The following is a 25,138-nucleotide window of genomic DNA, read 5'->3' as shown; positions in this document are numbered from 1 at the left end:
CAGGTGGCGCTCCGTGGGTGAACTGTGGGGATTCCCTGTCAGCACACAGGATGGACGCTCACTGACCCTCCTCGTCTCTCTGGCTACTCATCATTGTCATCGTCAGCACCATCAGAGCGAGCCTCAGAGACACCTGTCGCGTCTGCGGTAAATCTCTTTCATTTGTATCTTTTATAACAAGATGACTACACAACGCTTTGGATGAAAACTGAAAGGAAAGCAGCTGTAGTTAGTTTTTGCGCTCTTCTTCTAGGCTCCAGCGATGAGGGAATGGAGGAGTCCACGTCGCGTTACTGTGTTGGTGTGTTTGATCGCGCTGCACGCACGGTACGTTCTTTATCTACTTATGTTATAAATGTCAGCATTGACTGGGAAGTGAAACCCTTTTCACGCCCGGAAAACAAGCACGGGGAGTATGTCATCGAAGCGCGCAGCGCGTCTTCTGAAAGTACGATGCGATTGACAAATAAAAACAAAAGGCACTAGCGGAGTCAAGGAACCTAAATTTTCATGACTTTATTATTATTATTATTATTATTGCACATCTCGTCTTCTGAACATCTCTTCGTCTATATGGATTGAAGTGCATTCAACACATAATGTGGCATTCATATAGAGCGTTGTATTGTTTAATCAAAAATACGTTGCCTTCATCAATACACACAATAAATAAATAAATAAAGGCTGGACAGCGTACACAATTAAATGACGATCTGAGAATGGCGTTATGTATGTGGAAGTCTTGTCATAAATCAATTTGTTTATATATATATATATATATATATATATATATATATATATATATATGCATGACTTTAATGTACAGTATGTTTTCATATGTTGGCAAATGCTGAAGGAAAGGATGAAGCAAAAATCCAACGTCTCAACATTCAAATCACTGTGAATGTTGAGAAATTACAGTCTCATTACAATCTCATTTTCAAAGATAAAAGGCATTGCTGTGCTTTACTGCTGTGTTTGTGATCATTTACGTTACAGATTAGATTAGATGGCCTTTATTAATGAAATCATAACAGAACATATTAAAAGATGATCTCCTCCAGCTCTGGAGTGGCATAGGTCTGCGCTGTCTCAGTGATTTCACTGTACACCAGCCCTTATCTCATTAGAAATAGGAAGAATCTGGAATGTAACAGAGCTTACATTGTGGTTTAAACAGCGGGTTGGTGAGATCTTAGTCTGAACCCTGTAAGTGACCAAGGTTTTTCACAATGAAATATTCCTCTTTCATATCCACATTTCAATACCCTGTAGCTTGGAAACATGGTGTGCGGCGTAAATAATGCCCTATTATTAATATTACTATTATTATACTGTAAACTGGAGTAAATTCATTCAACTAAGCTGTTTATTGTGATGTCACAGATGTTTATCTGATCCGGTGCTTACAATGATGATGGCTTCATATATACATTATAGTGCATGGGCTCTTGCGAACGTTTGATTTTCGTCCTCTAACCCTCACACCAAACTGATCTGTTTTTTGATTTCTTGAATACCCCGAACTATCTAACGCAAGACTTTGCAGAAATGGCATTGAAAAGCGCTAAGGTGACATAAGGTGACTAGACGGAGGGGGTTTGTGACACGCCTGCTGTCTCGGTGGCGAGGGCAGTTGTTTCACTCTTCATTTCAAGCCAAAGCCGGTGGAGTTTCAGTTTTCATGAGTCAAGACATGCCTTTTGAACATCAGAAAATAATTCTCGTCATGTGAGGAAAATAAGACACTAGTGGTCCTGCTGAATGTTTATGCGATACGATTTTTTTAAGGCTATTTACAATGCTCCCAGATCTTAACACATGCTCTCTTATACAAGGTGGTGACTTCAACTGCTGGCTAGACCCACAACTAGATCGGCCCTCAACCTACCACATTAAACAAATCAGCCCGTTTTATCCAAGCTTTTTTTTTTTTTTTTTTTCATCAGACATGGCATTTTTTATGTGCGGCGCTCCTTACATCCTAGTGACAGAGAATATTACTTTTTCTCGTGTGTTTGCCACACACACTAGAGATTTTTTTTAAAAATTGATAACCAGCTTCTCCCTTCAGTTCATTGCTGTCATTCTGATCGTATTGTTATTTCCGACCATGCTCCCATCGTTGAAAATGTCTCTGTCAGACATACCGCAAAGTTCCAAACAGTGGCTTCTTAACTGAACTTAAGTGAATGATGTGACGAAAACTTTTGTTACATTCATTCACTGGAGGAAATTTCAAAACTCCTTTTGGACCACCAATATGACCCCAGACGTCTGCTGTGAGACTGTATGGGATGACCTCTAGGCATATCTCAGAGGACAGATCGTGTCATACTCTGAAAGTACTCTCTCAAAATGAAATTAGAAAATCAAGCAGCTCGATCAGATCTTTCCTGTCGAAAAAAAAAAAAAAAAGTTCACAAACAATACGCCCAAGATAAAAATTCAGTTGTAGAAGATTGGCATTACAGATAAAATTTGATTTGCTTACCACATATCCTGTTGAACTCTCTCTCTTAAAAAGCAAAACCATGTTTTATATACTTGGAGAAAAAAACGTATCAAATTACTTGCCAACAGGTCGAAACAAAACATTTCAAAGATCTGTTTAGTAGATGGACAATTAACTATGGACCACCTTAAAATAAATGATGCATACAGAGACTCCTACAAGCAGCTGTACTCATCTGAGTTTCACGCAGACGACAGAGAAATTTCTGAATTCTTAAGAGGCCTCAACATACCCACACTAAGTTCTGATATCCAGAAAAGACTAGATAATCCAATATCAAAAGTAGAAATAGAGCTGGCCAGTTCCTCAATGCAGACTGGGAAGTACCCCAGTCTTGCTGGCCCTTTTATTTACGTCTCCCTGTCATTCTTAGAAGCAAATATTACCCTCATTGCAAAACCCAGCAAAGATCCAAATGAATGTGGCTCATATAGGCCGCTTTCACTTCTTAATACAGATGTTAAGATTTTGGCTAAGGTCCTCGCCTCCAGACTGGAAAACAACATTCCACACATCATAGCCGAAGATCAAATAGGTTTCAGTGTTTAAGACTCTACCTTTATTTATTCCTGGATCAATCTTTCAAACCCTGTGCACAGTCATTTCCTCCTGGTGTGGTAAAAGACCACAATTAAATAACAGTCACCTTCAAAGGCCCAAGTCAACAGGGGGACTTTTCCTTCCCAACTTGCGCCTTTATTAATGGGCTGCTAACCTGCATCCTCTTGCATTTTGGTCTTTCTACTTTGACTGACCAAACAACCCAGAGTGGGTTTTTATGGAACTGCTTTCAGACAATAACTTTTCAAATCGAGCCCTTTTTCGTTCCTCACTTCCTTGCAGCTCATATACAGCTATTAAAAACCCAATAACACACGTTAAAAATGTGGACACAATTCAGAAAGCACTTTGGGTTACAAAGCTTTTCCCTTTTAAGCCCCATAACTTCAAACCATCTTTCTAAACAGTCATCCCATGACTTGCTCCTATTCTTTGGAAGTGATCTTGCTTCCTTTGAGCAACTTAGTCAAAAATTCAACCATCTACAATCTCATTTTTTCTTGTATGAAGTAAGACACTCCTTCCAATCTCCCCAAACTTTTATTACCAGTTGAGCCGGAGACATTTGACACAATTATCTTCCTCAACCCACGAAAGAAAAAAAAAAAACGATTTCAGTGATGTTTGGCAAGTTGTTAGACCTCAGACCGACACGTCACTGTCTAACTTAGTTTAACGTTGGACATAAGCCTCATATTTCTGAAGAAAGACTGTCTCATATGTTTCCAAATATCAGCCCATATTGTGTGAAGTTGCTAAGGCCTCTCTCATACACATGTTCTGGTCCTGCCCAAGACTATCTAAGTATTCTATACATTATCTGGAACATGCAATATCCAATTAAGACCTAACCCAATGACTGTGCTATTTGGAGTGTTAACAAAAAAGGACTCAACTGACACGGCATAAAGGGCACTTACCTATATGTACATGAGGCAATGAATATATATATTTTTTTCTATTGGTTTGGGGTTGTTGTATTATATTTTTTTGTTTCTCTTTTAAACACCTGTACTGTATACTGTACAATTTACTGATGTGGACCACAACTTGTATTGTTCTCGTTTTTGTTCTCAATTTTTTTTTTTTTAAGTCATTGTAAAATTGATCCGTCACGACAGAACTTTGTCAAACTGGAAAATTTTCTTTTTCTCTCACGGATATGTAACGCGGCTATTTCCGCTGTATTTTATATTCCCAATTGGCCACGTCCCTGTCTGTCATTGATCCAGTGACTTACCATCTTCATGAGAGCAAAGTTTTTGTCCGACCTGCTGACTCTGCATTTCAGAATCAGAATCAGAAACAGCTTTAATGGCGATACAGGAATTCTTTTCTGGCTGATGGTGACTCTCAGTAATTGCAGTAGTGCGCACAAAAGAGGCCAATTGCACTTATTGCACACAACATTTGATCAGCTATAGAAAGGTGCGTCATCTAGACCATGAATAAACACACCCACACCCACACGTTAATCTTTCTATCGGATTCTGTGAATGAACCAAAATCAAACCCAGGTGTTGAAATTAGTAACTTATGTGGCTGCAATGTTGTAACAGGCGTTGAAGAAGCACAAATAAATTGCAGCAGTACGATGTAATAGCATATGAATGTGCCGCAATTGGAGTGAGCTTTTTGGTTTTCGCAGGAACGGAATGAGTTGTAATTGGAGCCCCATTCATTTTTTTCTGTTCTCGGAATGAAATAAAGGTGTTTTTTGAGCCCCCATGCACAATGCAATAGATGAAATGTTCGTGAGAGCATGAATGAATTGCCTTGAGACCGTCATCCACCTGGTGACATCAGTACATGCGAGAACAGCAGCCATGCCTTGAGAGTGTTTTATGGATCAGTAAATCTGTATCGTGTCATCTGCATTAGCAGTGGAAGGACATGTGGTGATGCTTGATGTTTGTCCAAGTGTTAGCATCCCATTCTATTGAGAATAGAATGGGAGCCGAAAAGGAGCGTGTTGTTTTTGTCTGTTGGTCTGATCATTTAACCAGTCTTGGAGGTTAATTTCTGCTGTTTAGTTCAATAGAGGGCATCAACATACAGTATAAACCGGGAGACCGATTTTTCTGTATTGGAATTAGCAGGTGGAGTAAATGGAACAGCCTGGGGTAAGATTTCAGAAGATTTCCTAGTTGACTCAGACTTAAAAGAGCAGACTTGGATGGAAGTGTTAAGCTTTATCTAAAGAGGATGGCTTTGTTGTCCAACAACCTCAACTACGATGCTAGTGGGGTGGATACTGGAAAGGACAGCTAGGTCAAAGATATGACCTTCAGTATGAGTTGGTTCCTGCATTGCCTGTCGGAGGCTGAAGGAGTCGAGTTTATTTAAAAAGTCAGCAGCCATGGATTGACTCGGCCAGCAGACATGAATGTTGAAGCCACCCAGGATGAGCATTTTCTCAAATGTTGTCGTAAAAAGTGACAATAAATTCAAGATAAAACTACAAGGTGCAAGGTACCTGCATACAAGTGTGGAAGTTTTTAGTTGATGGGTTTATTAAACCTCGTGTGAGTCTGAGAAACAGCACAATGGAATTCCTTCAGTGTCTGCATTCATCATCACTGCTTACATTCCACCCCTCACAGCTATTGGTGAGAAACCGCATTACTTGAACAGTGCTAGTCATTGTTTTATCCATAGTTTCTGCTTGTATCTCGTCGCTCAAAAAGTGTCGTATTCTCTCAGTAGATTTGCTTTGCACAGACAACATGGGTGCAGTGCATGATTGTGGGAATGTGCATTTGACTTATAGAAGGAGATTACAGAAACCTGTCAACGTTTGATCTCCCACTTTTTGAAGCTTCAGGACTGCAGGAGGTATTAAGTTGTGTGCTGTGATTAACATCACAAGATCAGATCCGATGAGGTGGAAAGCTTTGAAGAGGCGACTGATGTCATTAATATTGAGGAGTTTAGATTTTTTTTTTAACTCAACAGTATTGGTGCAGTTCCAAACCAGTTTTCTCTATCAAGACTTGGTTTGGTCAATTATTCCCATAAAGTTCCTAGGTTGTGACAATTTAATGGGCTGTATGTTAAAATTTCATCCTATTTGAGCACGGTGAGAAGTTTCATTGTTAAAGCATGTTTTTTTCTTCACTGTTCAGTTCACTATCCTCATCCAGACTTTGTTGTGCTTGGTTTAAGTTCAGAGTTCAACATGGAATTGGGAGCACACAGCTAGGCTTGACACATAGAGCAAGTGGCGAAATTCATGTCACAAATGAGAGTTAGTTGGAACCTTCAATAGAACATATAGATCTTACAAGAAAAAGAATGATCTTGAGTTGTCTGCCGGCAATTTGAAGTTGGAATCCTGGCATTTTGAGGATGTCATTTCCATCTCAGTGTGCCTCCTGCTTTGTGGGACCCTTGAGCTTGAGATCTCAGCCTTTTGTGCCCAGGTTTAGGCACATCCACATCTCTAGATTTGGATGCAGCACGTTGACTTCTGTTATACAGAAAAAGCACACCAAAAAACACATATTCTTTGCTCTGTAGGTCTGGCGCAGAGTCCAACACAACAGGAAACTTCATTGCAGAGGACATTGCAACATTCACTAAAATCCTGGACAGCCTGCTGGACGGGTACGACAACAGACTGCGACCAGGCCTGGGTGGTGAGTCTCATAGTCATATTTCTGGTTTCGTGACTTTTTTTCAAAATTCCCTTCCTGAAATGCTCACTTCGTGATGTGGTTGGAGCCTTACAATATGTCATCATGTCAATCATCAATCTCTGTGTCCCTGGGGCTACGGCCCTTTGTACTCCTCCCTGTCCCGGCCATGCGCCACGTTGTAAGTCCCTGATGGGCTTGGCTGGTCCCATCAGCTGGGCCAACCACTGATGATGATGTCACACTTTCATATGATTATATATTTTAAACAACACTCAAAAACAGACAGAATTCCACACAGAAATCAAAAGAAAGTAAACACATGAGGCCTAATATCCGCTCCTAGGTTTGTTAACATGATGCGATGCAGTCTGCAGAGAGTGAATGGAGAGTGAATCCAAACAAACATGCGCGCACACAAACATAGAAGCCCTCTGTTCAAGGATGAATGTGACATGATCAATGTTCATACTGCTTCAGTGGTCATTCTATTGTTAAAGAGCTCCTTTAACAACAGCTCCTGCACAGCTTTAAAAATGTCTGTCTTCTTTGACTGCAGACCGAGTGACAGAAGTGAAGACGGACATTTATGTGACAAGCTTTGGGCCGGTGTCTGACACAGACATGGTAAGGACGCATTTGGATCACTGTGTCCATAGTCAGTTTTCATTTTCAGATGAAGAACCCTGTTCAGTGATGCCAAACTACTCATTTGAAACCCAATGACGATCCTTCAGCTATCTTTCACCTTCCATTGCAAAAGACTGTGTTGCATTTGCTGTTGCTGATTTTCATAGTAGGTTCATCTTAACAGTGAGAGACCCTGAGAATATTTTTAAAAATCCCTGACTTCTGGTTAAGGCATGGTGATGAGTTGTTGTATGTTGCTCCAGCGCCTCAAAGAGTTTCTCCAGAGTTGACTATTTTCGGGTATGGGTGGACTTGATGTCAAACATTTCAAAATGTTGGTATGATAGTGTCCTCATTCTTCTTAGGATTCGTCTTGTATTCATTTGTGATCAAACTCTCAAAACGGCATTGATATAGATGGCGGTTACAGTCTGGATGATGAAGGGATCCAACTTTTATCAAATTTATGGGGGAACAAATAGATCTTCTAGGAATATACACCTCCAATGTATCTTCCATGTGTCCGTTTACTCGTGAGAATGACGACCAAAGAACCCACAAGTTAAAATCTAAAAGAATTTATTCCCTGACAGAGGAGTCTAATTTATTCCCTCACAGAGATCTGGGTCCACAACTACGCCTGTGGACATAGGGCCTGAGCTAAGGCTACGACTTAGCCTTAACTCAAGTGGTGTAGAGTGACAAAGACTATCCCTGGCCTTGACCCTTTTAATACACATTTCAGTTCATCTTGGGGTGTAGTGTCCACTGATTTTATCCTGGTCTCTTGCGGTCCAGGTTGTTGTTACCTATTTTCTGGCCTATTTTGGGTGGAAAGTTGTGAGCAGATGATCCGGTCCACTCCTCTGATTGGCTTGCTTCTGCTGGTGGACTGGCTCGTCCCATCTCTGCCTGGCTCTGCCTGGCTCCATAATTCATCCTCCTGACCCATCGCTGTCGCAGAGGTTCCTTATCTTCCACATTCCTTCACTTGGGGGAAGGTAGATGTCCCTTCCCCACAAGCCTTTCACAACTCACTCTTCCATCCACACATCTTTCCCACACAATCCTCATCATATACACCTCTCATACTGGATCCAATTGAGGTTAACTTACCCATTATCACTGCGTTTATCGGATTCAATCTCTTTATTAGACAAAGCATTATAAACAGTTTATTCAGTAGCAGAAATATCATGAGTCACACAATCTAGTTTTGAAAATAATATCACATTTCTGCATCAATTTGAGGCCTTTTTGAGAGGTCAAATGATAAATATTCAAATTCAAATCACTCACTGAAGAGATGGAGAATTGGAGAAAAACATCAAAGAAACTGAATCTTAATTTTTTTCAAAATCCGGGTGATCTGATTAATTTCTGAACTTAACCAACTTAGATTAGACAGCGAGCATAATAAGGATGAAATATTAGAGACCATAGCAAACTCCATTGATGGTGTGGCACCGGCGCATGATGCTATTCCAATTGAGATAAATAATTTTTTTAAAACCAAATGAATTCACCCCATGTTTGACATGTGACAATGAATCTTTTGCTAAAGGGTCTCTTCCTCCCACACTAAATTCAAATGTCATTTCCGTAGGAAACATATGACATAAGATTGCACTATATGCAGACTACATACTTTCGATCTGTTCAAACATGGACAAAACCATTCCAAACTTGCTTACCCTGGCAGAATTATTTGGTACTTTCTCAGGATAGAAAATAAATAAGGAGAAATCAGTGATAGTGTTTGCTAGTTTGTTTAAATCGTTCAATAAAATATTCATCAATTTTATTTGGAATAACAGACGACCAGGACTCAGGCTGTTGTTGCTGTGCTTACCACATGACAGAGGTGGATTGCAAGTTCCCAATCTCCTATGGTATTACTTGGCAGCCGTCTAGCACTCTTTCCTGTCCTGAGTCCCAACTCCAGGGAATACAATGTCATGCTTGTCACCCAAGAGTGAGTCTACTTCACGAAAAAAGAGAAACTGCAAACCTGGTTGTTGTCTTTGACTTTTTTTTATAGCCATCAACATGTCTTTCTTGCCACCTTTTCAGGACAAAACGTTTTTCCAAACTGTTTGCTGATCTTGTCAGCCATCTCCTTTAAGTTCAATTTTTTTAATTGTACCATGCACAGTTGTAAGCGCTCCTGCCTTGCAACAAGAAGGTTGTCGGTTCGGTGGCTTTTGTCCGTGGAATTTGCATGTTCTCCCCGCGTGTACGTGGGTTTTGTGGGTACTCAGTAATTATTTGGTTGAAATATATTTGGCCCAAAAGCTGTTGTGATATATTTTCCCATATTTTTAAGTCATATTTATAAATTTATAAACTTCATGAAGTTCATAAAAACTGCTATGTGCGGAATTGCACTTTCAAACACGCAAAAGCTTTCTTCTGTCCCTCCTCTGGCAGCAAGTAGAACATATTTCCTGGCTCTTTCTGAAATATTAACATGGTGAAAGAGCAGGCAGATGGAAGTGTCAATGATTGAGACAGGACTTTTTAAAGAAAAAAAAGAGAAAAGTGAGATATTCTCATTTTTCATTCACCTTGTGTTTCCATAAAAGACACCATGGATAATTTTACTTCACTGCCATGCCAGTCCCAGTTTTACTGCCTGCACTAGCTGGGCTTTGATTCTTCCACAGGGTCATGCAGGGACACTTGGACTCCCGCTGATTCAGGTTGTTCCCTTCGTGACGGGAAGCACAGGCCCATATATTTCCATACTTTTGTTTTTCATTAGTTTGCCATTCTTCAAACCATGGATCATTATTTAAAATCACTCTGATAAATATGCAGGTAGAGCATCGAGCATCATCATAGCCTCGTATCAATGCTAATTTGTAAGGGATTGGATCTGAAAAGAAGAAGAACTTCAGCACTGCATCGAAGCGCAGAAGAATCCTCCTTTGATAAGTGGATGTAATCTAGTAACATTAAATACTACAGGAGCAGATGTAGAACAGAGTTCATGTAGTTCTTTACCGTTAAGATCTCTAAAACCTTTTGGTCCCCCAACAACTGATATACAAATGTGCCATCGATTTATTTCCCTCCTCAGCCAAGGTATGAAGTGTGTTCCTGAAATTACATTGTCAATGTTTGGAAGGGCTTGAAAACATTGAGGGACACGAAGTAGCACTTGCTCCTTTTCTTGTTTCAACAAGACACATTCATGCTCAGCGAGACTCGAAGCTCAGTATGATGACAGGTGTAACTTTTATCAATGCTAAAATCCAAATGACAAATGGTAGAGTGATGCTCTTGATATACAGGTTGATGGCATTTCGAACGAAAATCCAGAACCCGAACGCCCCCAAAAAAAGCCAGAAAAAACATAACGTGCGCAGACCGATCAGCTGACCCATGACGCGCTATGTTATTGTGTATAAGGCAGCTTCTGTATTCAGACGTGTCCCGTTAGCTACATTTAGTGAGTGTTTTTTCTTCATATTGAGGTGTAAAACCTTTCCTGTCTCCGCACTGGACCGTGGTAGAGTGTCACAGGGGAGGCGCTCTTGACACCTCCGAGGCTGGAGCGCGCACTCCAGGGTTTGATGTCCTGTTGTCGGCTGGAGCTCGGACAGGGATGAGACGAGTCTCGGACAGAGCGTTACTTGGTTTATGACTTTGTCACAGCCAAACTGCACAGAACAGCACATTCAGAGCAGGACACGCACCGGGCACCTCTTCACTTCTGGAGAGACGTCACTCACTCGGCTACCCCTCCCACATGCAGCGGCCACACACATAGACGAACAGCGCACCTGCAGCAGACACTCTACATTCACTCCTACAAAAGCCTATTTTATGGCTTGGAACGCATTATTTCTTTTTCCATTCATTGTAATAGGAGAAATCGATTCAGATTTCTAACAAATCACTTCTCGAACGGCCATCTGGAACGGATTGTGGTCGAGAACCGAGGTAGCACTGTACCTCCGAGGCCATGATGAAAATGAATATGAGCATTGTCTGTGCTCTGCTGTCGTGGTGCCACAAGCATGTGGTATTGTCCAGCGCGATTTATGACTTTTCAATATAAAGCCAATCATCACAGAAAGTCAGAAAACAAATAAACAGGTAATGTCAAATTTGTGCTTGGTGCTGCTCTACGCTGTTATGCCAGAATATTTATTTTATTTTTGGTTGTTTTGCTGATGTTTACTAACTTTAAACACAAGTTGTGAAATGGTCTGCCACAAAACATTGTACAAAACACCTGGCTACATATCGGGTAGTTACAAACAAATTTCCATAAATTCACAACAATTTTTTTTTTAATGTGACTGTTTTGAATCTTGGTTTCCTCCCACAGCCCAAAGATATGCGCACTAAATTAATTGGACCTAAAATCGCCCCTAGGTGTCTGTGTGTGCATTGGACTGGCGACCTGTCCAGGGTGTGCTCCCGCCTCTCGCCCAGTGACTACTGGGATAGGCTCCAGCACTCCCCGAACAGTAACACTAATGTATGTGTGTGTGTATGTATGAGCTCAATAAAAAATTCCTTTGGAGGGTTTGAAGGGGATCTAATGGACTGATGGAGGACGAATGCACTCTCCCTGAAAGGAAATAGAATGTACATATTCCATAGCAGCTATTCTAATGGAATATTTAATAATTGATAGTTACTTCAAGGGGCCACTGTCACCTGATTTTAAATGAGCAAAAAGCCATTTTACTCTTGGATGAAATGTCTTCTTTGACGTTGTCCGTGCTATACTGAACTCACATACACACCCAGGCACACGCACACAGGCACACACAGGTTTGTCTTATCAACCACCAAAAAGGCATGGTTAAACTTAACCAGGACTCTTAAAGTGGCAGTATGTAATTTAAGAATATTTGCTTTTGGAGTGTTATGAGTGTAACTGCAAGTTGTCGTAAAGCAGGGTCTCCAGTCCCAACCCCCATCCCACGTTTATTTGTTTATAAGGAAGGACCGAAAAAGCGAAAGATATTATCACAGATGGCAATATACACTACAGTGTTAAGTGTGTCAGTGTCTTATACTTGCAAAGGGAAGTCTAGAAACATCTATCATTGAACATCAGGAATCAAACTCCGTCATGCAGCCAGCAAGGAGAGCCAGGATCCAGCGAGAGACTGAGGCAGCTGCAAGACTGACTTTTTATTTCGACTGCACATTTCAGATTGAAGCTAAGTTTTGACATTTACGGAATTGGTGACAACAAACCCGCTGTTATACTTATGGGAAATAAAACTCTAAGATGCAGCGTCATCACGGGTCCGTCTCCCTCACATTCTGGAATGTGCAACTTCAGTTCCGTGGGCAACGGACATCAGTCATTGTGATGTTTCATCAAAGCGTTGACTGTGGACACAGACGGCAGAGTATGAAACTATTCTTCTTTGATAAGTTCCAGATGATGGAATTTGGCGCTGGTCGTGTCTCTCACCTGCTTCAAACAGGTCTGCAGAGCAGAGTATGCATGCATACTGCAGCATCTACAGATAGACCATGAGATATAACATGTTACACTTATCCAAACCAGATGGACCATAAACACTGCTAATAACTGTGAATCGACTATTTTTTCTGTCTGATAAATGCTAGGGGGTGTTAGCCGCTAGCGGCTAGCGAGCTAATCCGTTTGGCACCGTGCTGGTTATATCGACACTATACTGTGATAAACACAATAAAATGAGTAACGGACACTTACACATTTGTTATTATCTCAAAAATGATTCCCCACATTTGATAACACACCAAAGACCAGCGGTAAACACAAAGAATGCCTAACAAGTCCGGTACAAACACTGTTTTTTACTACAATACTAGCGCAATTATTAGCATCATGGCTAATTTGTCTGGCCAGCTCTTGTCCATCTTGCTCTGTCATTCCACTCTTCTGCCATAATTTAAACAAAGGAACTCGCCCTGCCGTAAAGTGTGGTGGTGGGGCTGGAGGTGGGGCTTCACTGCCACTCTCAGAACACGCCTCCAGGCGGCTCACCCAGAGTTAGAGTGTTTGACTCTGGATTTTTGGCTGTTCATACTGAAATCTGTCATTGCAGGAAATGTGAAAATAATGTCTTTTTGTTTAAGTGTTGCTTTAACCAAACTTAATCCAAATTACAATGACCTTTGCAGAGTTGGGGACTTATTCTAATGGCATGAATTTGACTTAAGTCGCCAGATTGGAGACTTGTGGTGACAGTGGTAAATTACTCAACTTGACTTTGATTTGCTTATCATGACTTGAAACTTGATTTGGGCTTACATACAATGACTTGACAAGACATTGTTTTCTTCATTATCAAGAGAATGATTAAAAACGTAGTCTGCATTGGCATTTATTTTTAAATGATATACGCATGTTAGCCAACCTAAAATACACAAAGAAGACAGTAGCAGTACAAATCCCTGCTTCCTTCCTTTTATTAGACTAGTGAACATTGTATATTTACTAACCAACCATGGAATTACTATCTGCTTTTTGCATTAATGAAGATATGTGGTATATTTTGTTCCATATTTATGGACTAGATAAGTTTAAAGAGGCCTGTTGCCAGGCTGGTTTCCGGGAAATTGCGCTGTGTCTGCGAGCCACGGCTACGGCTGGCTCCAGGCATTGCTACCTAGACTTTTAGGTAAAAATCAATATGTTGGTAACTCATCGATTCAAGCATGTTACCAGGTCAAGAAAACCATTTGTAATTTATAATCTACTTTTTCTCATGCTTTGAACCGCAGGTGCGTTCTCACCTGTTTTTTTTTTTTTTTTTTTTTCAAATCAATGACCATTATATGTCTGTGACTTGAATCACTGCACCTGTGGCTCATAGACAAGAGCAGCCTTTGTAATTTAGTGGGTGCTGCTTATATTCATTTGCTGTCAAAAGTCTGGAATTTATAGTAATTGTGAAAAGTGCCATTTTGAGTCACTCTTACAATACTTAGCTCTCCTCCATTCCATTCAGTCTGTGGCTTCGTCTGGGGAGAATCCAAAAACAACAATTGAGAGCATATGACATGACAACTCCAGGTAGAAAGAAGCCCATTAGTGACTAGGAGCAGAATTCTAAAGCGTTGGACCTTATTTGACCTTAACTCAATTTTCTTCCTTTCACTTCTCTTAGGAATACACCGTAGATGTTTTTTTCCGTCAGAGTTGGAAGGACGAGCGACTGAAGTTCCAGGGTCCAATGAATATCCTTCCTCTCAACAACCTAATGGCCAGTAAGATCTGGACTCCAGATACCTTCTTTCACAATGGCAAGAAGTCAGTGGCTCATAATATGACCATGCCCAACAAGTTACTGCGGATTATGGAGGACGGAACTCTGTTGTACACAATGAGGTGAATGTTGAATTCTTTACGTAACAATCTTGCTCATGCACCTGCTGGCTTTATTTCCTAGAATTTTTATTTTGTTCAGTTAGGATTTTTCTTTGTCAATGGACCAAGTAATTGGATGTTTGAAGCTTATGTACTCTATCTAACTATCTGTGTGTAACCACAGACTAACAGTCCAGGCAGAGTGCCCCATGCATCTTGAGGACTTTCCAATGGACTCACACTCATGTCCTCTCAAGTTTGGTAGCTGTGAGTTGTACATTTGCTTTTATGTCAATAACATTTTACCTACATAGTTGTATGAGCCGAAATCTTACCTCTTACAGATGCATACACGAAGACTGAGGTCACTTACATCTGGAGTCGTAATGCCTCCCAGTCTGTGGATGTGGCTGCCGATGGATCCAGACTTAACCAGTACGACTTGGTGGGTCAAACTGTGGGGGAGGAAACCATCAAGTCCAGCACTGGTAAAGACATTATGTGAAATGAAAGTATTCTCAACCTGTTCAAAATGAAGAAGTCAACAACAGTTGGGTCGATGAAGTAGTGGTGCTTTCGTCAATGAAAGTAACAAATGCTCTCACGGCTTCAAAACTAAGTATATGTAGTACCTATGTGACCATCAGGTCACGGTGCAAAGAGAGCTCAGGACCTGCAGCTTGTTCCCCAGAGTACAAACTGACATGGAATAAATCTGCCTGTCTTCTGACGAACCTTCCTGTGAACCTCTCTTCTTCAGGTGAATACACAGTCATGACAGCCCATTTTCACCTCAAGAGGAAGATTGGCTATTTTGTGATCCAGACCTACCTGCCCTGCATCATGACCGTCATTCTGTCCCAGGTCTCATTCTGGCTGAATCGGGAATCAGTGCCTGCTAGGACAGTCTTTGGTAAGACATGAAAAACTCTGAGATCTCTGTTTTAGATTAATTGTTTACAAATAATATTGAATAATTGAATTCAATTCGAATTCACACTTAAAGCTTTGTTTAAAGCAGAATTGGGATCTCTTACTTCTGACCACAGGTAATGAAACAGCTGACAAATAAAGGACAACCAATCGCGTTCATTTTTAAATGAAAAGTAGCAAGCAACTAATGGATTGCAACACAATTTCAAAATAAAGAATCAGTGCAACAAACTGGTTATAGTACAATGACTGATGCTTTGGCCATGAATGGACACTGGAACTGGAACATAGCCAAAATGTAGCTCAAACTACCTTACAGTAAATGCCATGATGCAGTCATGCTATTCTTTATAAATTACAAAACCAAATACACCCACCACCTCTTGTACTGAATTACACTCCTCCTAATATCTTTTTGCCACTTTGTGCATCTTCTTGTCCACCAGTTCTTTCTTCTCTTTTAAACTGGATGCTGCTTACCTCTCCCTGCTTTCTGACCTCCGATGCATTAACCCCAGGTTAAATAAACTGTTGTTTTAAAAGTGGATTTTGTTGAGTTGCAGCAGTCTGTTATAGTCTGAATGTTTTTCACACATGCCACAGTAGCATGGCTCAGTTGGGCTAGTGTTAAACAAAAGATCAAGAGGGCTATGCACTTGCACCTGTGAGTTGGCAGGAGCATCTATTTTTTACGCCTATCTAGTTAAATCATTGTTAATAACAGGATATACTTAATAATAACTTGTTTCAGAATTGTGGAGTGGGATGCTTATGAAGTAGAAACTGATATCCACCTTCAGGACTTTTGGAAAGGTTGAAGAGCCTTGCTTAAAACCCTGTTCTTGACAGAACAAGCTGGACTCTGTGGACCAAACAGTTCATAACGGCCCGGAAGGTCAAGCGCAGTGTCAGATTGCTCATAAGGGAGGTCACAGAGTGACAGGACGCCATGCTGCCAGAGAGATCAGCACATCTCTGACTATTCCGTAATAGAGAGAGCCCTCTGTGGCCTCTCTATAGCTAGAGTCAACTTGTAGGATGCTGTGATCACCACAAAAATAACTACAGACTTTTTTCTTGTGATGGGTAATGTGGGTTTTTGAGTAGAGATGGAACTTTGGGCTCGGCTTACTATATAGAGCTGACTCTTTTGACTGTCTAGTTGCTTCTCAGTTGTTTAGGTGATTGAAATAGATTTATTACAGATTATTCATGAAATAAATGTTTTGTGCAAAACATAACTATATAGAATGTATGTTTTAGATATATAGTGTTATATGTATAGTCAGGGTTGGAGAAATTGCTTGATATAAATACCATATAGTGATATGGTACAAATGCAACTGTTGAACTTCAGTCAATTTAAGAAAGTTATACTTTGGCTTTGCCCCCATTCTGACTTACTCACTGAGGCTTTTTTTGAATGAACAAATTGGGATTCATTTGGAAGTGATCTGCATGATCATCTGGATCCAGGAATTTTTCTTGGGTAAAAGGAAAAAACATTTTCTGCATTCGGGATCCAGGGATTTTTTGGAATAATACTTGGAATAATAGACTGCGTTGGGGGCGGACTGAAGGAGCTTGGCTTGGGCTTTTCTAATTTATTTGTTTTTCAGATACCTTTTATCTTTATTCCAGGGGTTACAACAGTGCTGACAATGACCACCCTGAGTATAAGTGCCCGAAACTCTCTCCCCAAAGTGGCCTATGCTACAGCCATGGACTGGTTCATTGCTGTCTGCTACGCCTTTGTCTTTTCTGCACTCATCGAATTTGCTACAGTTAACTACTTCACGAAAAGAGGCTGGGCCTGGGATGGAAAGAGTGTTGTCACCGACAAGGTAAGTGATCAACAGTTTATTTTTTTTTTATTATTTGCTGTTTAATCCCATGTCTTTCTGTGATTAATCATGATTGAACCCAAGGTTACTGGGTTACTACAATGCGCTGCCCTGTATTGCCAAAAAGGCACCACTTAGCCTCTCAGGAAGATGAATGCACTCGATGCCCAGTGGGAGCAGTACAACCTACCCCTATAACAGGGGTCCACTTCCTGTTGTAGTCTCCAGTTCAAACAAATCATTGGAAGAAGGTCAGCTGGGCATCACAGTTAGAGGACGTCACACACTTTCGTAGAACCTGGGTTACATACGGTAATCCCCTGAGCCAGTGAGCCAAGCATTGTGACGACAGCACACCCAGAACCAAAACAGGCAAACAGTTGATCCGTGTGTTTTGATGCCCTTGAGTCAGCTCCAATGCATCGAGCACCCTCAGGGTTACAATGAGGAGAATGGTAAAAAAGCTCGTAGTCAAAACACTCTAGAGACTCAGAGTGACCGATAACTCTTCTACTCGATTAAAAGGGCACATAAATCGCAACCCGTTTGATGGAAGCTAAAGCCAGCAGAAAGGCCACCTTGTCCTCTACATCCACATTTTCAGCAGATTACATTTTTGTCTTTCACTGCCACTGTACTTTGTTTTTTAAAATGTTGATCAACATTCTTCTAGTGATACAACAACATAAGAGCCATTTCAGTGAGTTAGAAAGAAGGAAGAAATGAAGCGCATGACTCATCTAACAATGCCTGAATGAAAACAGAACAAGATAGAACATCCTGTTCAAGTTTTGAGAATGAATCTAATGCACATGCAATATGTATGACCTATACTTATGATATGAAGCGGAAATCTGACATATATTCGTTGTAATGGAATTGTTATTGATAACAGCATTGTGAATAGTAGTTCTGCACAACCAAGGTCACTGTGAAAAAGTTCACCATCGCTCTAAATCACTTACTAAATCCACTGCCTCGGCACAGTGAAGTGAAGGAGATTTGAGGGTATCAGGCAGCACCTTTGCTGTAATGGTGCAACTGCAGCACTGGCGCAGACGCAGCATGGCGTGGCGAATCACCTTGGCTAGAGGAAATCTGGCTCTTTTGATTGGTGGAGAATCGCCACAAGGCACACTCAACAACTGAACACTTGTGAGAACTTTTATTAGTACCCACTCTTGAGAAGTCAGAAACTGTTTAAAGAGAAGGCAGGATCAGAGGTAGCAGTTTTGAAGCAGCCTCCCAGTGTGACTGTAGCTCCACCACGTCCAGCCCAAACAGCGAGTCGGAGACAGGAGACTTGATAATCATTTCCGACAGAAGAGTAGGTTGAAGCCATAGAACGAGCCATAGTACATAGATAGTGGTGCCATGTTGAGAGCAGGAGGAGACCAACACACAGCCAAGTCAATGGCCCGAGTGAGAGCTGCTCAAGCAGCTGAGAAGTTGAACTGGAGATTGTAGGAAGTGGGCCTTTTTCATTAGGGTAGGTAATACTGCCCCTGCTGGGTGGAAAGTGCATTGATCTTTTTCATGGCAAAGGCTGTGACTTGAGGGTAGTGGTGGGTCCCAAAACACCGATACATCGGTGCACGTACCGTTTTAAGACAGCCACGTGACTGTCGACTCGGCAAAAACACGTGTTTGTGCTGAGACCATCTTATCTCACAGTTCCTTGTGAATGTCTTTGTGGATTATGGAGCAGCTCCAGGGGAAACGCAAGTCGTCTGCCTCGAGCCTGCCGTGTGGCACCATTTTGATCTCTTATCGGAGAATACTGTATTTATTTCAATCTTTACCTTGACTTGTTTTTGTCCATTCTAATTCAAATTAATTTCAAGGTATAATTTAATTAAAAACATTTTAAAGCATTGGAAAAACTCTTTTTTTTTAATAAAAATTTGTAAAAACAAAAAGTCCACAAGCATCCTCATTCACATCGTTTTCACGTTTTTCACATTATGTTACATGTTCACATTATTTAAAGGTTTGGAATAATACAATATGAATGCAAAGACTTAAATTATATTATTGTATCCAGTATGATATCAGTGTCAATTCGGCCTATCAAGTAGGTGGCCTGCAGAGATTTTCATTGTCCAGCAGGTGTCAGTATTCAGTGACACAGTATCAACACAGTATCAGCACAGTGTGTCATTGTGTCAAAACGCTTTATGATGCCTCATTTACCCAACACTACTTGGAGATAATACCTGTTGCGAAGCTTGTTATCAGGCTGGGCACGCATACAGTAGAATCACCTTTTGTGAATATGTAGTAGTCAATACAACAGCATAGAATACTAAACGCCAAAAGTTTGGTTGCTTTTTTTTATTTTAAATGATCAGGAATCCAAGGGACTGTTATTGTCTTTCTCCCACATTTCCAATGCACAAATACCCTCTTCTTCCCTAATATTTGGCTAGCTATCCTTCTCACAGAGTACAGATGTGTCATTTCTGAGCAGTGAAAGCCAGACTGCTGAGTGAGACTGCATGTTTGGACCGCTATTCTTGGCATAAAATAAATAATATTTTGAAAGACTTCACGTACATTTTCTCCTCAGAAGAAGGAAGCTTCCAATATAAAGAAGAACAACGCCTATGCTGTAGCTGTGGCCAACTACGCGCCCAACATCACCAAAGACTCCACGCTGCCAACCATCTCTAAGTTCTCTCTTACCAATCCACTGAAACCCACGACTGAGACCAAAGCTGAACAGAACAAGAAGTCCTTTAACAGCGTGAGCAAGATTGACCGCATCTCCCGCATCATGTTCCCTGTCCTGTTTGGGAGTTTCAACCTAGTCTACTGGGCCACCTATCTGAACAGAGAGCCAGTCATAAAGGATCTGAATCCTGCAAAATAAAGCACTGTGACTCCCTCTTTGACGGGCTACTTCTGTAAGTAACGGAGGTTACATCGAGAGTTAGGACCAGTAAACATGTAAATCTTTATTTTATATGATTTATTTGATTACATTCCACCTATCAAACCCCATAATCAGACTCATCTGCAGGATTTAGACAACATGCAATAATAACTTGGTAACGTGCTACCATTTTAACTAGGCTTCCTGGAGCAACTGTAATATTGACATTTTGTACTTTTGGATACAGGAATTGTTCAGTACTCTGACGCGAGCATCTTTCTGCTACTATCTATAATTCACTGATGTACACTATTGCTATTTTAGATACACCATATCAGGGGACAGAAATTCTAGATGACAGTACATTTCTGTGAATGTGGCAGCTCTGACTAGCTTTTCAGTGAGTTTGCCTGACCTCCTCTTGTTAGTGATTCACTGGAAATCGCCACTCTCTTGTAGGCTTTTTAAAAATCTAGATCGTGCATCTACTTATGATCTTCTCTTTTCTGTCATGCCAAGCCTGCCATGTCATTTTTCAACAAAAAATAATTCAGTGACACATTGCCCTCCTAGAAAGGCACCTGGTCTCTGAGGTCTCTGATGATTTACAGAAGCATATCATGAGGACAAAAAAATGTGCATGTTCAGCAGGCAGATGTTTCCCAACAAAGTCATGACATTGTTGTGATAAACTGGTCCCTAAGTGTAGCTATAGCTTTAACTCTCACTTTTCTCAGAAGCATACACCAGAAGGATGAAAATAATCCATATCATTCAGTGTGCATGAGCCAAATCCTAAAATCTTTCAATATATTATTAATATTTTGCAATAAAGTTGGAAACATGTCATTACACATTGTTACTGTAGTACAGGTCTTATATTGTCAATGTTCTTATTCTTGTATTTGTGATCCACATCTTTATCAATCATCTTACAACCCTTTTTGGTGGCAATTAACCTGTAAAGAGAACTTCAGATAACTTAAGATGAATATTCTTATGCCTCCTTGCTGGCACAATGCATTTTCCCCTCATCTCCCATCTTTTTCTGTCATGTGTGTTAGTTTCTCCCTCTTTGATAGGCACTGAGGTTTGCCTCTTTATAACTAGTTTGGGGTGATCTGGGGTATTCTGCTGCATGAAAAAGCTTTAGATGGAGAATAGTTTTTTACAGTACAATAAATACGTAGAGGATAATATATATCATGGGTCTGAATCGCAAAAGGGCAATGTGGGTGCAGGCTATTGTTCCAAACAAACAAGCTGCAAAAGGCTGATGTGCTCCTGAACGATTGGGCTAAAAATCTGCTCCCACGCGACCTTATGGGATTCAGTTTGACACCTGCAATATGTTTCTAGCTTTTATTTTGTTAAATTACTGTGATATCAGAGGGTGCACCTAGACAACCCCAAGCGTCACTCTGTGAAATAATGTGAAAAGTTTCTTTCTGGATCCTTAGGCTAGGCTGTCATGCCAGAGGTGTCTGCAAACAGACAGGCTGCACAGTCGACAAATGACATTCACGCAGACGTGCCAGATCAACCATGAATCTTACCCATCACACAGAACACATTAGAACAACTCTAAACGTTTAAAAAAATCAATAGAATTAGAATCTGGCACATGTTTAATGGCATTGTCTTTCTCTTCTTGAGCATACACTTTCTGTAACTAGTTCCTTGAAGGAGAAATAGATGGTGGATAGTTCCTAGATTTAATGGCTTTGTTGGAAGATCTTATGGAAACAAGTCTCACTCGAAGAAAATCCTGACTTACAGATGTCAAGATTCAGAGTCGCTTTAGATGTGTGGTTCATAAACTGGTTAGTGGGGTCGTCTCTTTCAGATTTATTGACGACCAGCTTTGCTCTGGAATGTGGTTCATAATCAAATAGGAACCAAATTGTCTCTTGGTGTGGGACTGAAGAGAAAAATATCAAAGAGTAGATCGCGACCTGTGTCACTGAAAATAGATTTTTTTCTGCGTCTTTATAAATAGACCAAAGGTTTTATTTGTCTATTTGTTTGGAAATTGCTGATAACGGCATCTTCTTTGTTGGCTGAAGAAATGCATCACAAACAAAAACTACTGCCCCCAGCTAAGACGAGTGAGCACTGAAAGAATGGGCTACAGCCCAGTGAGTCATGAGGGAAGAGACATGAAAAGGAAAAGTTGAGGGTTGGAGACAGAGCCAGCAAGCCCACTTACTTAAAAAATCGGGTTCCTTCACATGCTCAAGATACTCAGGGTGGTTCTGTGGTTCTCTTGCTTAGGAAAAAAATAATATTTACTCCTCTGGATTGCATTACATGTGGTTTGCACTCGGTACAGTAGATTTCAAAAATCAGTGGAGAGTGGGTGGGAGACAATTGAGGGCTAGCACTGAGTCACCTGGTGCAAAAATCACACCCGCTTTTGAGAGCATCCAGGGCAAGAATCCACCTCTTCAAGCACACTCAAGTCTGAGACTATAGCCCAGCTTGAACTATTTGAATGGGTGTGAAAGCCCTTTAGACCAGGGGTTACCAAACTGTTCCAGAAAGTGGGTGGGGACAGTGGGTGCGGGTTTTAGTTGCAACCAAGGCAGCTGCTGCTAGTTTCAGCTGACTCCTGGTTGGTTAAAAGTGTGCCTTTTTGGTAAAGTTTGGTGACCCCTGCTCTGGATGTTTGCATGTGCATCAGGAAGTAAGTCAGAGCCTGGGTGTTTTCCCTTTGGTGCAATCTGTAACTGAGCAACTTTTTTAGCAAGGCTTTTTAGCTCAGTTTCTGCTTGTATATTTTACGAGTGTTTTTGGACACAGAATCCTCTGTGTAGAATAGGTGCCATAGGTGCCACAACACTCCACTTGCTCTGTACACAGTCACCCATGTTTGGTTTTATCGCGTTAAAAGTCACTGGGTGTTGTGCAAATGCAAGCCAGACCTTCTCCATGTCTTTAACATTGAGTAGTTGTGATGGTTGCACGATGAGTTGTTGTTTTTGGGTTTTTTTTTGTCACTTCAGCACTTTCAAATGTTCCACACAGCCATCCACCTAACACTACATGTTTGTTACTATCCACACTAGAGCGGTTACATTCACAAACTAGCTGAGTCTTTTGAACAGCGTATTAACATGAACGATTGGAACCAAGTTGCATTTGGTTTGCAGAGGGAGCATGGGAAGTGCTTATTTCACATTCATGTGGATATTTGAGGGAGGAGTGGGAGAGGGTGGCATCACTGCTGCACTATAAGATCGCTGAGACACACACAAGTAATGTTTAAATAGTAAGCGATGATGGAAAAGTGTTTATGTTGTCTTCAAGGCAGAAACCGCTGAGCTTCGTATTTGTGATGTCAGCATTCTGATTAATCCCGGGACAGTTTTTAATCTGCATTTTTTCTGATTTACCCCACACCCACAATACATGTATTTACGTTTCCAATCACATGGGCTCACTAATATCTGAGTGAGTGTCAGCGGCAGTCTGTGTGAGTGTTGAGGTGATGCTGCGGACTGTAGTGTAGTGTCTCATTGTGACTCTCTAAAATGACTTCACAGTGACCAATGATGAATAAAACTACCCAACACAAACCTTTAGTTTAGGTGATGATTCTGAGTAAAATTGTTCTTCAACATCTTCTTAAGCTGGACAAACTGTTGTATGTTTGAATAAATGTATGTATTTTACCCAATGTCATGCTTGCATTTCTAATTTCTGATTTCTTTTGCACCATACCCTCAAGTTGTAGTGGTTTAAGTGGATAGTGAGGCTTCAAAAATATGCACTATTTCCGGTTCGAACCAAAAGTGAATGGTAGAGATGTTCCGGAAGCCGATGTCACACGGGCCATTCCACAAGACTGTCAGGTAATGACCAAAAGGGGAGAAACAGCATCAGGGTGGTCAGTATTTTCCGTGCCATGTATGTGACAATGAGACTTATAACACACTTCTAACTTAACAGAAGAATGTGCTATTGAATATATATCAAGAGACATAGAACAGCATATGTGCTTGTTTTGTGTTGGTGCCCAGTCACAAGTGTCTCTGCATTGCTTAACCATGGGGTCCAGATTTTTTGCTTTGCCATTATCTGAGATGGAAGCACAGATTTGCGATGCAGTGGAGTCTGGAAAAGTTACTGCTACTCCTTCAGCACCAATATAACTGCCTCTCACTGTCAAAGTGGGTAGTTCTCCATTTTCAGTGACTTCTTTAGTCAGCGTGTCAAACAACACATCATTATTATCATCTGGTACCAGAGAATAATTCAATGCAACGTGATAGGGGTCAGAGACAGAAGCGTAGGGTTTCAGACAGCATGCTTGAACAGCAATGACCACTGGACTGGTCCCGGGATGATCTATCAAACCTCACCATACTGTATATGTGTATGTGTCATTTTCATGTGCAAATGGGTCAGTCATTTGTAATAAGTGACATGTAGCACAAATAATTACGACTAACCACTGACCATTGAATTATGGTCGTCAACAAGTACAGGTATGTAAATCAACAGTCACAGCAAACACAATAATCCAGAATACAGAATCCAAAATGTATTAATGGCCACTGGCAAATACACAGCATCTCAAGGAACCCTCTCTCAAATCCTAAAAAGGGTCTTCCACCTGAACCAGTGAGCTGTCGCGGCATTGGACTGTGTCAAAGAATGTCATGGCACCATGGTCAGAACCAATATTTACCTGACAACATGACAAATGCATATAATGATATTGTATTATCATGTTGTAGGAAGTCGCACCTTTAGTGACATTGACATGCAAACCATTTGGTGCCTCATGACCTACTGCCACAATAACCAAAA

At 40.9% G+C, this 25,138-nt stretch overlaps 1 protein-coding gene across 2 annotated transcripts; it reads left to right on the top strand.

The window, feature by feature from the left end:
* Nucleotides 1-25,138, top strand: gabra2a (gamma-aminobutyric acid type A receptor subunit alpha2a). 2 transcript variants are annotated; one of them, XM_053845412.1, is made up of 10 exons: nt 1-147; nt 254-327; nt 6,596-6,714; nt 7,271-7,338; nt 14,472-14,692; nt 14,856-14,938; nt 15,016-15,159; nt 15,432-15,584; nt 17,246-17,448; nt 20,018-25,137. In XM_053845412.1, the coding sequence occupies exons 2-10, from the start codon at nt 263-265 to the stop codon at nt 20,318-20,320; spliced, it is 1,359 nt and encodes a 452-aa protein (XP_053701387.1). In that variant the 5' UTR covers nt 1-147; nt 254-262; the 3' UTR covers nt 20,321-25,137. The 2 variants fall into 2 exon arrangements, with proteins under 2 accessions (XP_053701387.1, XP_053701388.1); XM_053845413.1 differs by lacking the exons at nt 6,596-6,714; nt 7,271-7,338 and having other exon boundaries at nt 20,018-25,138.

The sequence above is a fragment of the Synchiropus splendidus genome, chromosome 16 (genome assembly GCF_027744825.2).
Source record: "Synchiropus splendidus isolate RoL2022-P1 chromosome 16, RoL_Sspl_1.0, whole genome shotgun sequence".
Taxonomy (NCBI): Eukaryota; Metazoa; Chordata; class Actinopteri; order Syngnathiformes; family Callionymidae; genus Synchiropus; species Synchiropus splendidus.
Note: the sequence above shows the minus strand (reverse complement) of the source record. Positions and strands in the feature narration are given on the sequence as shown.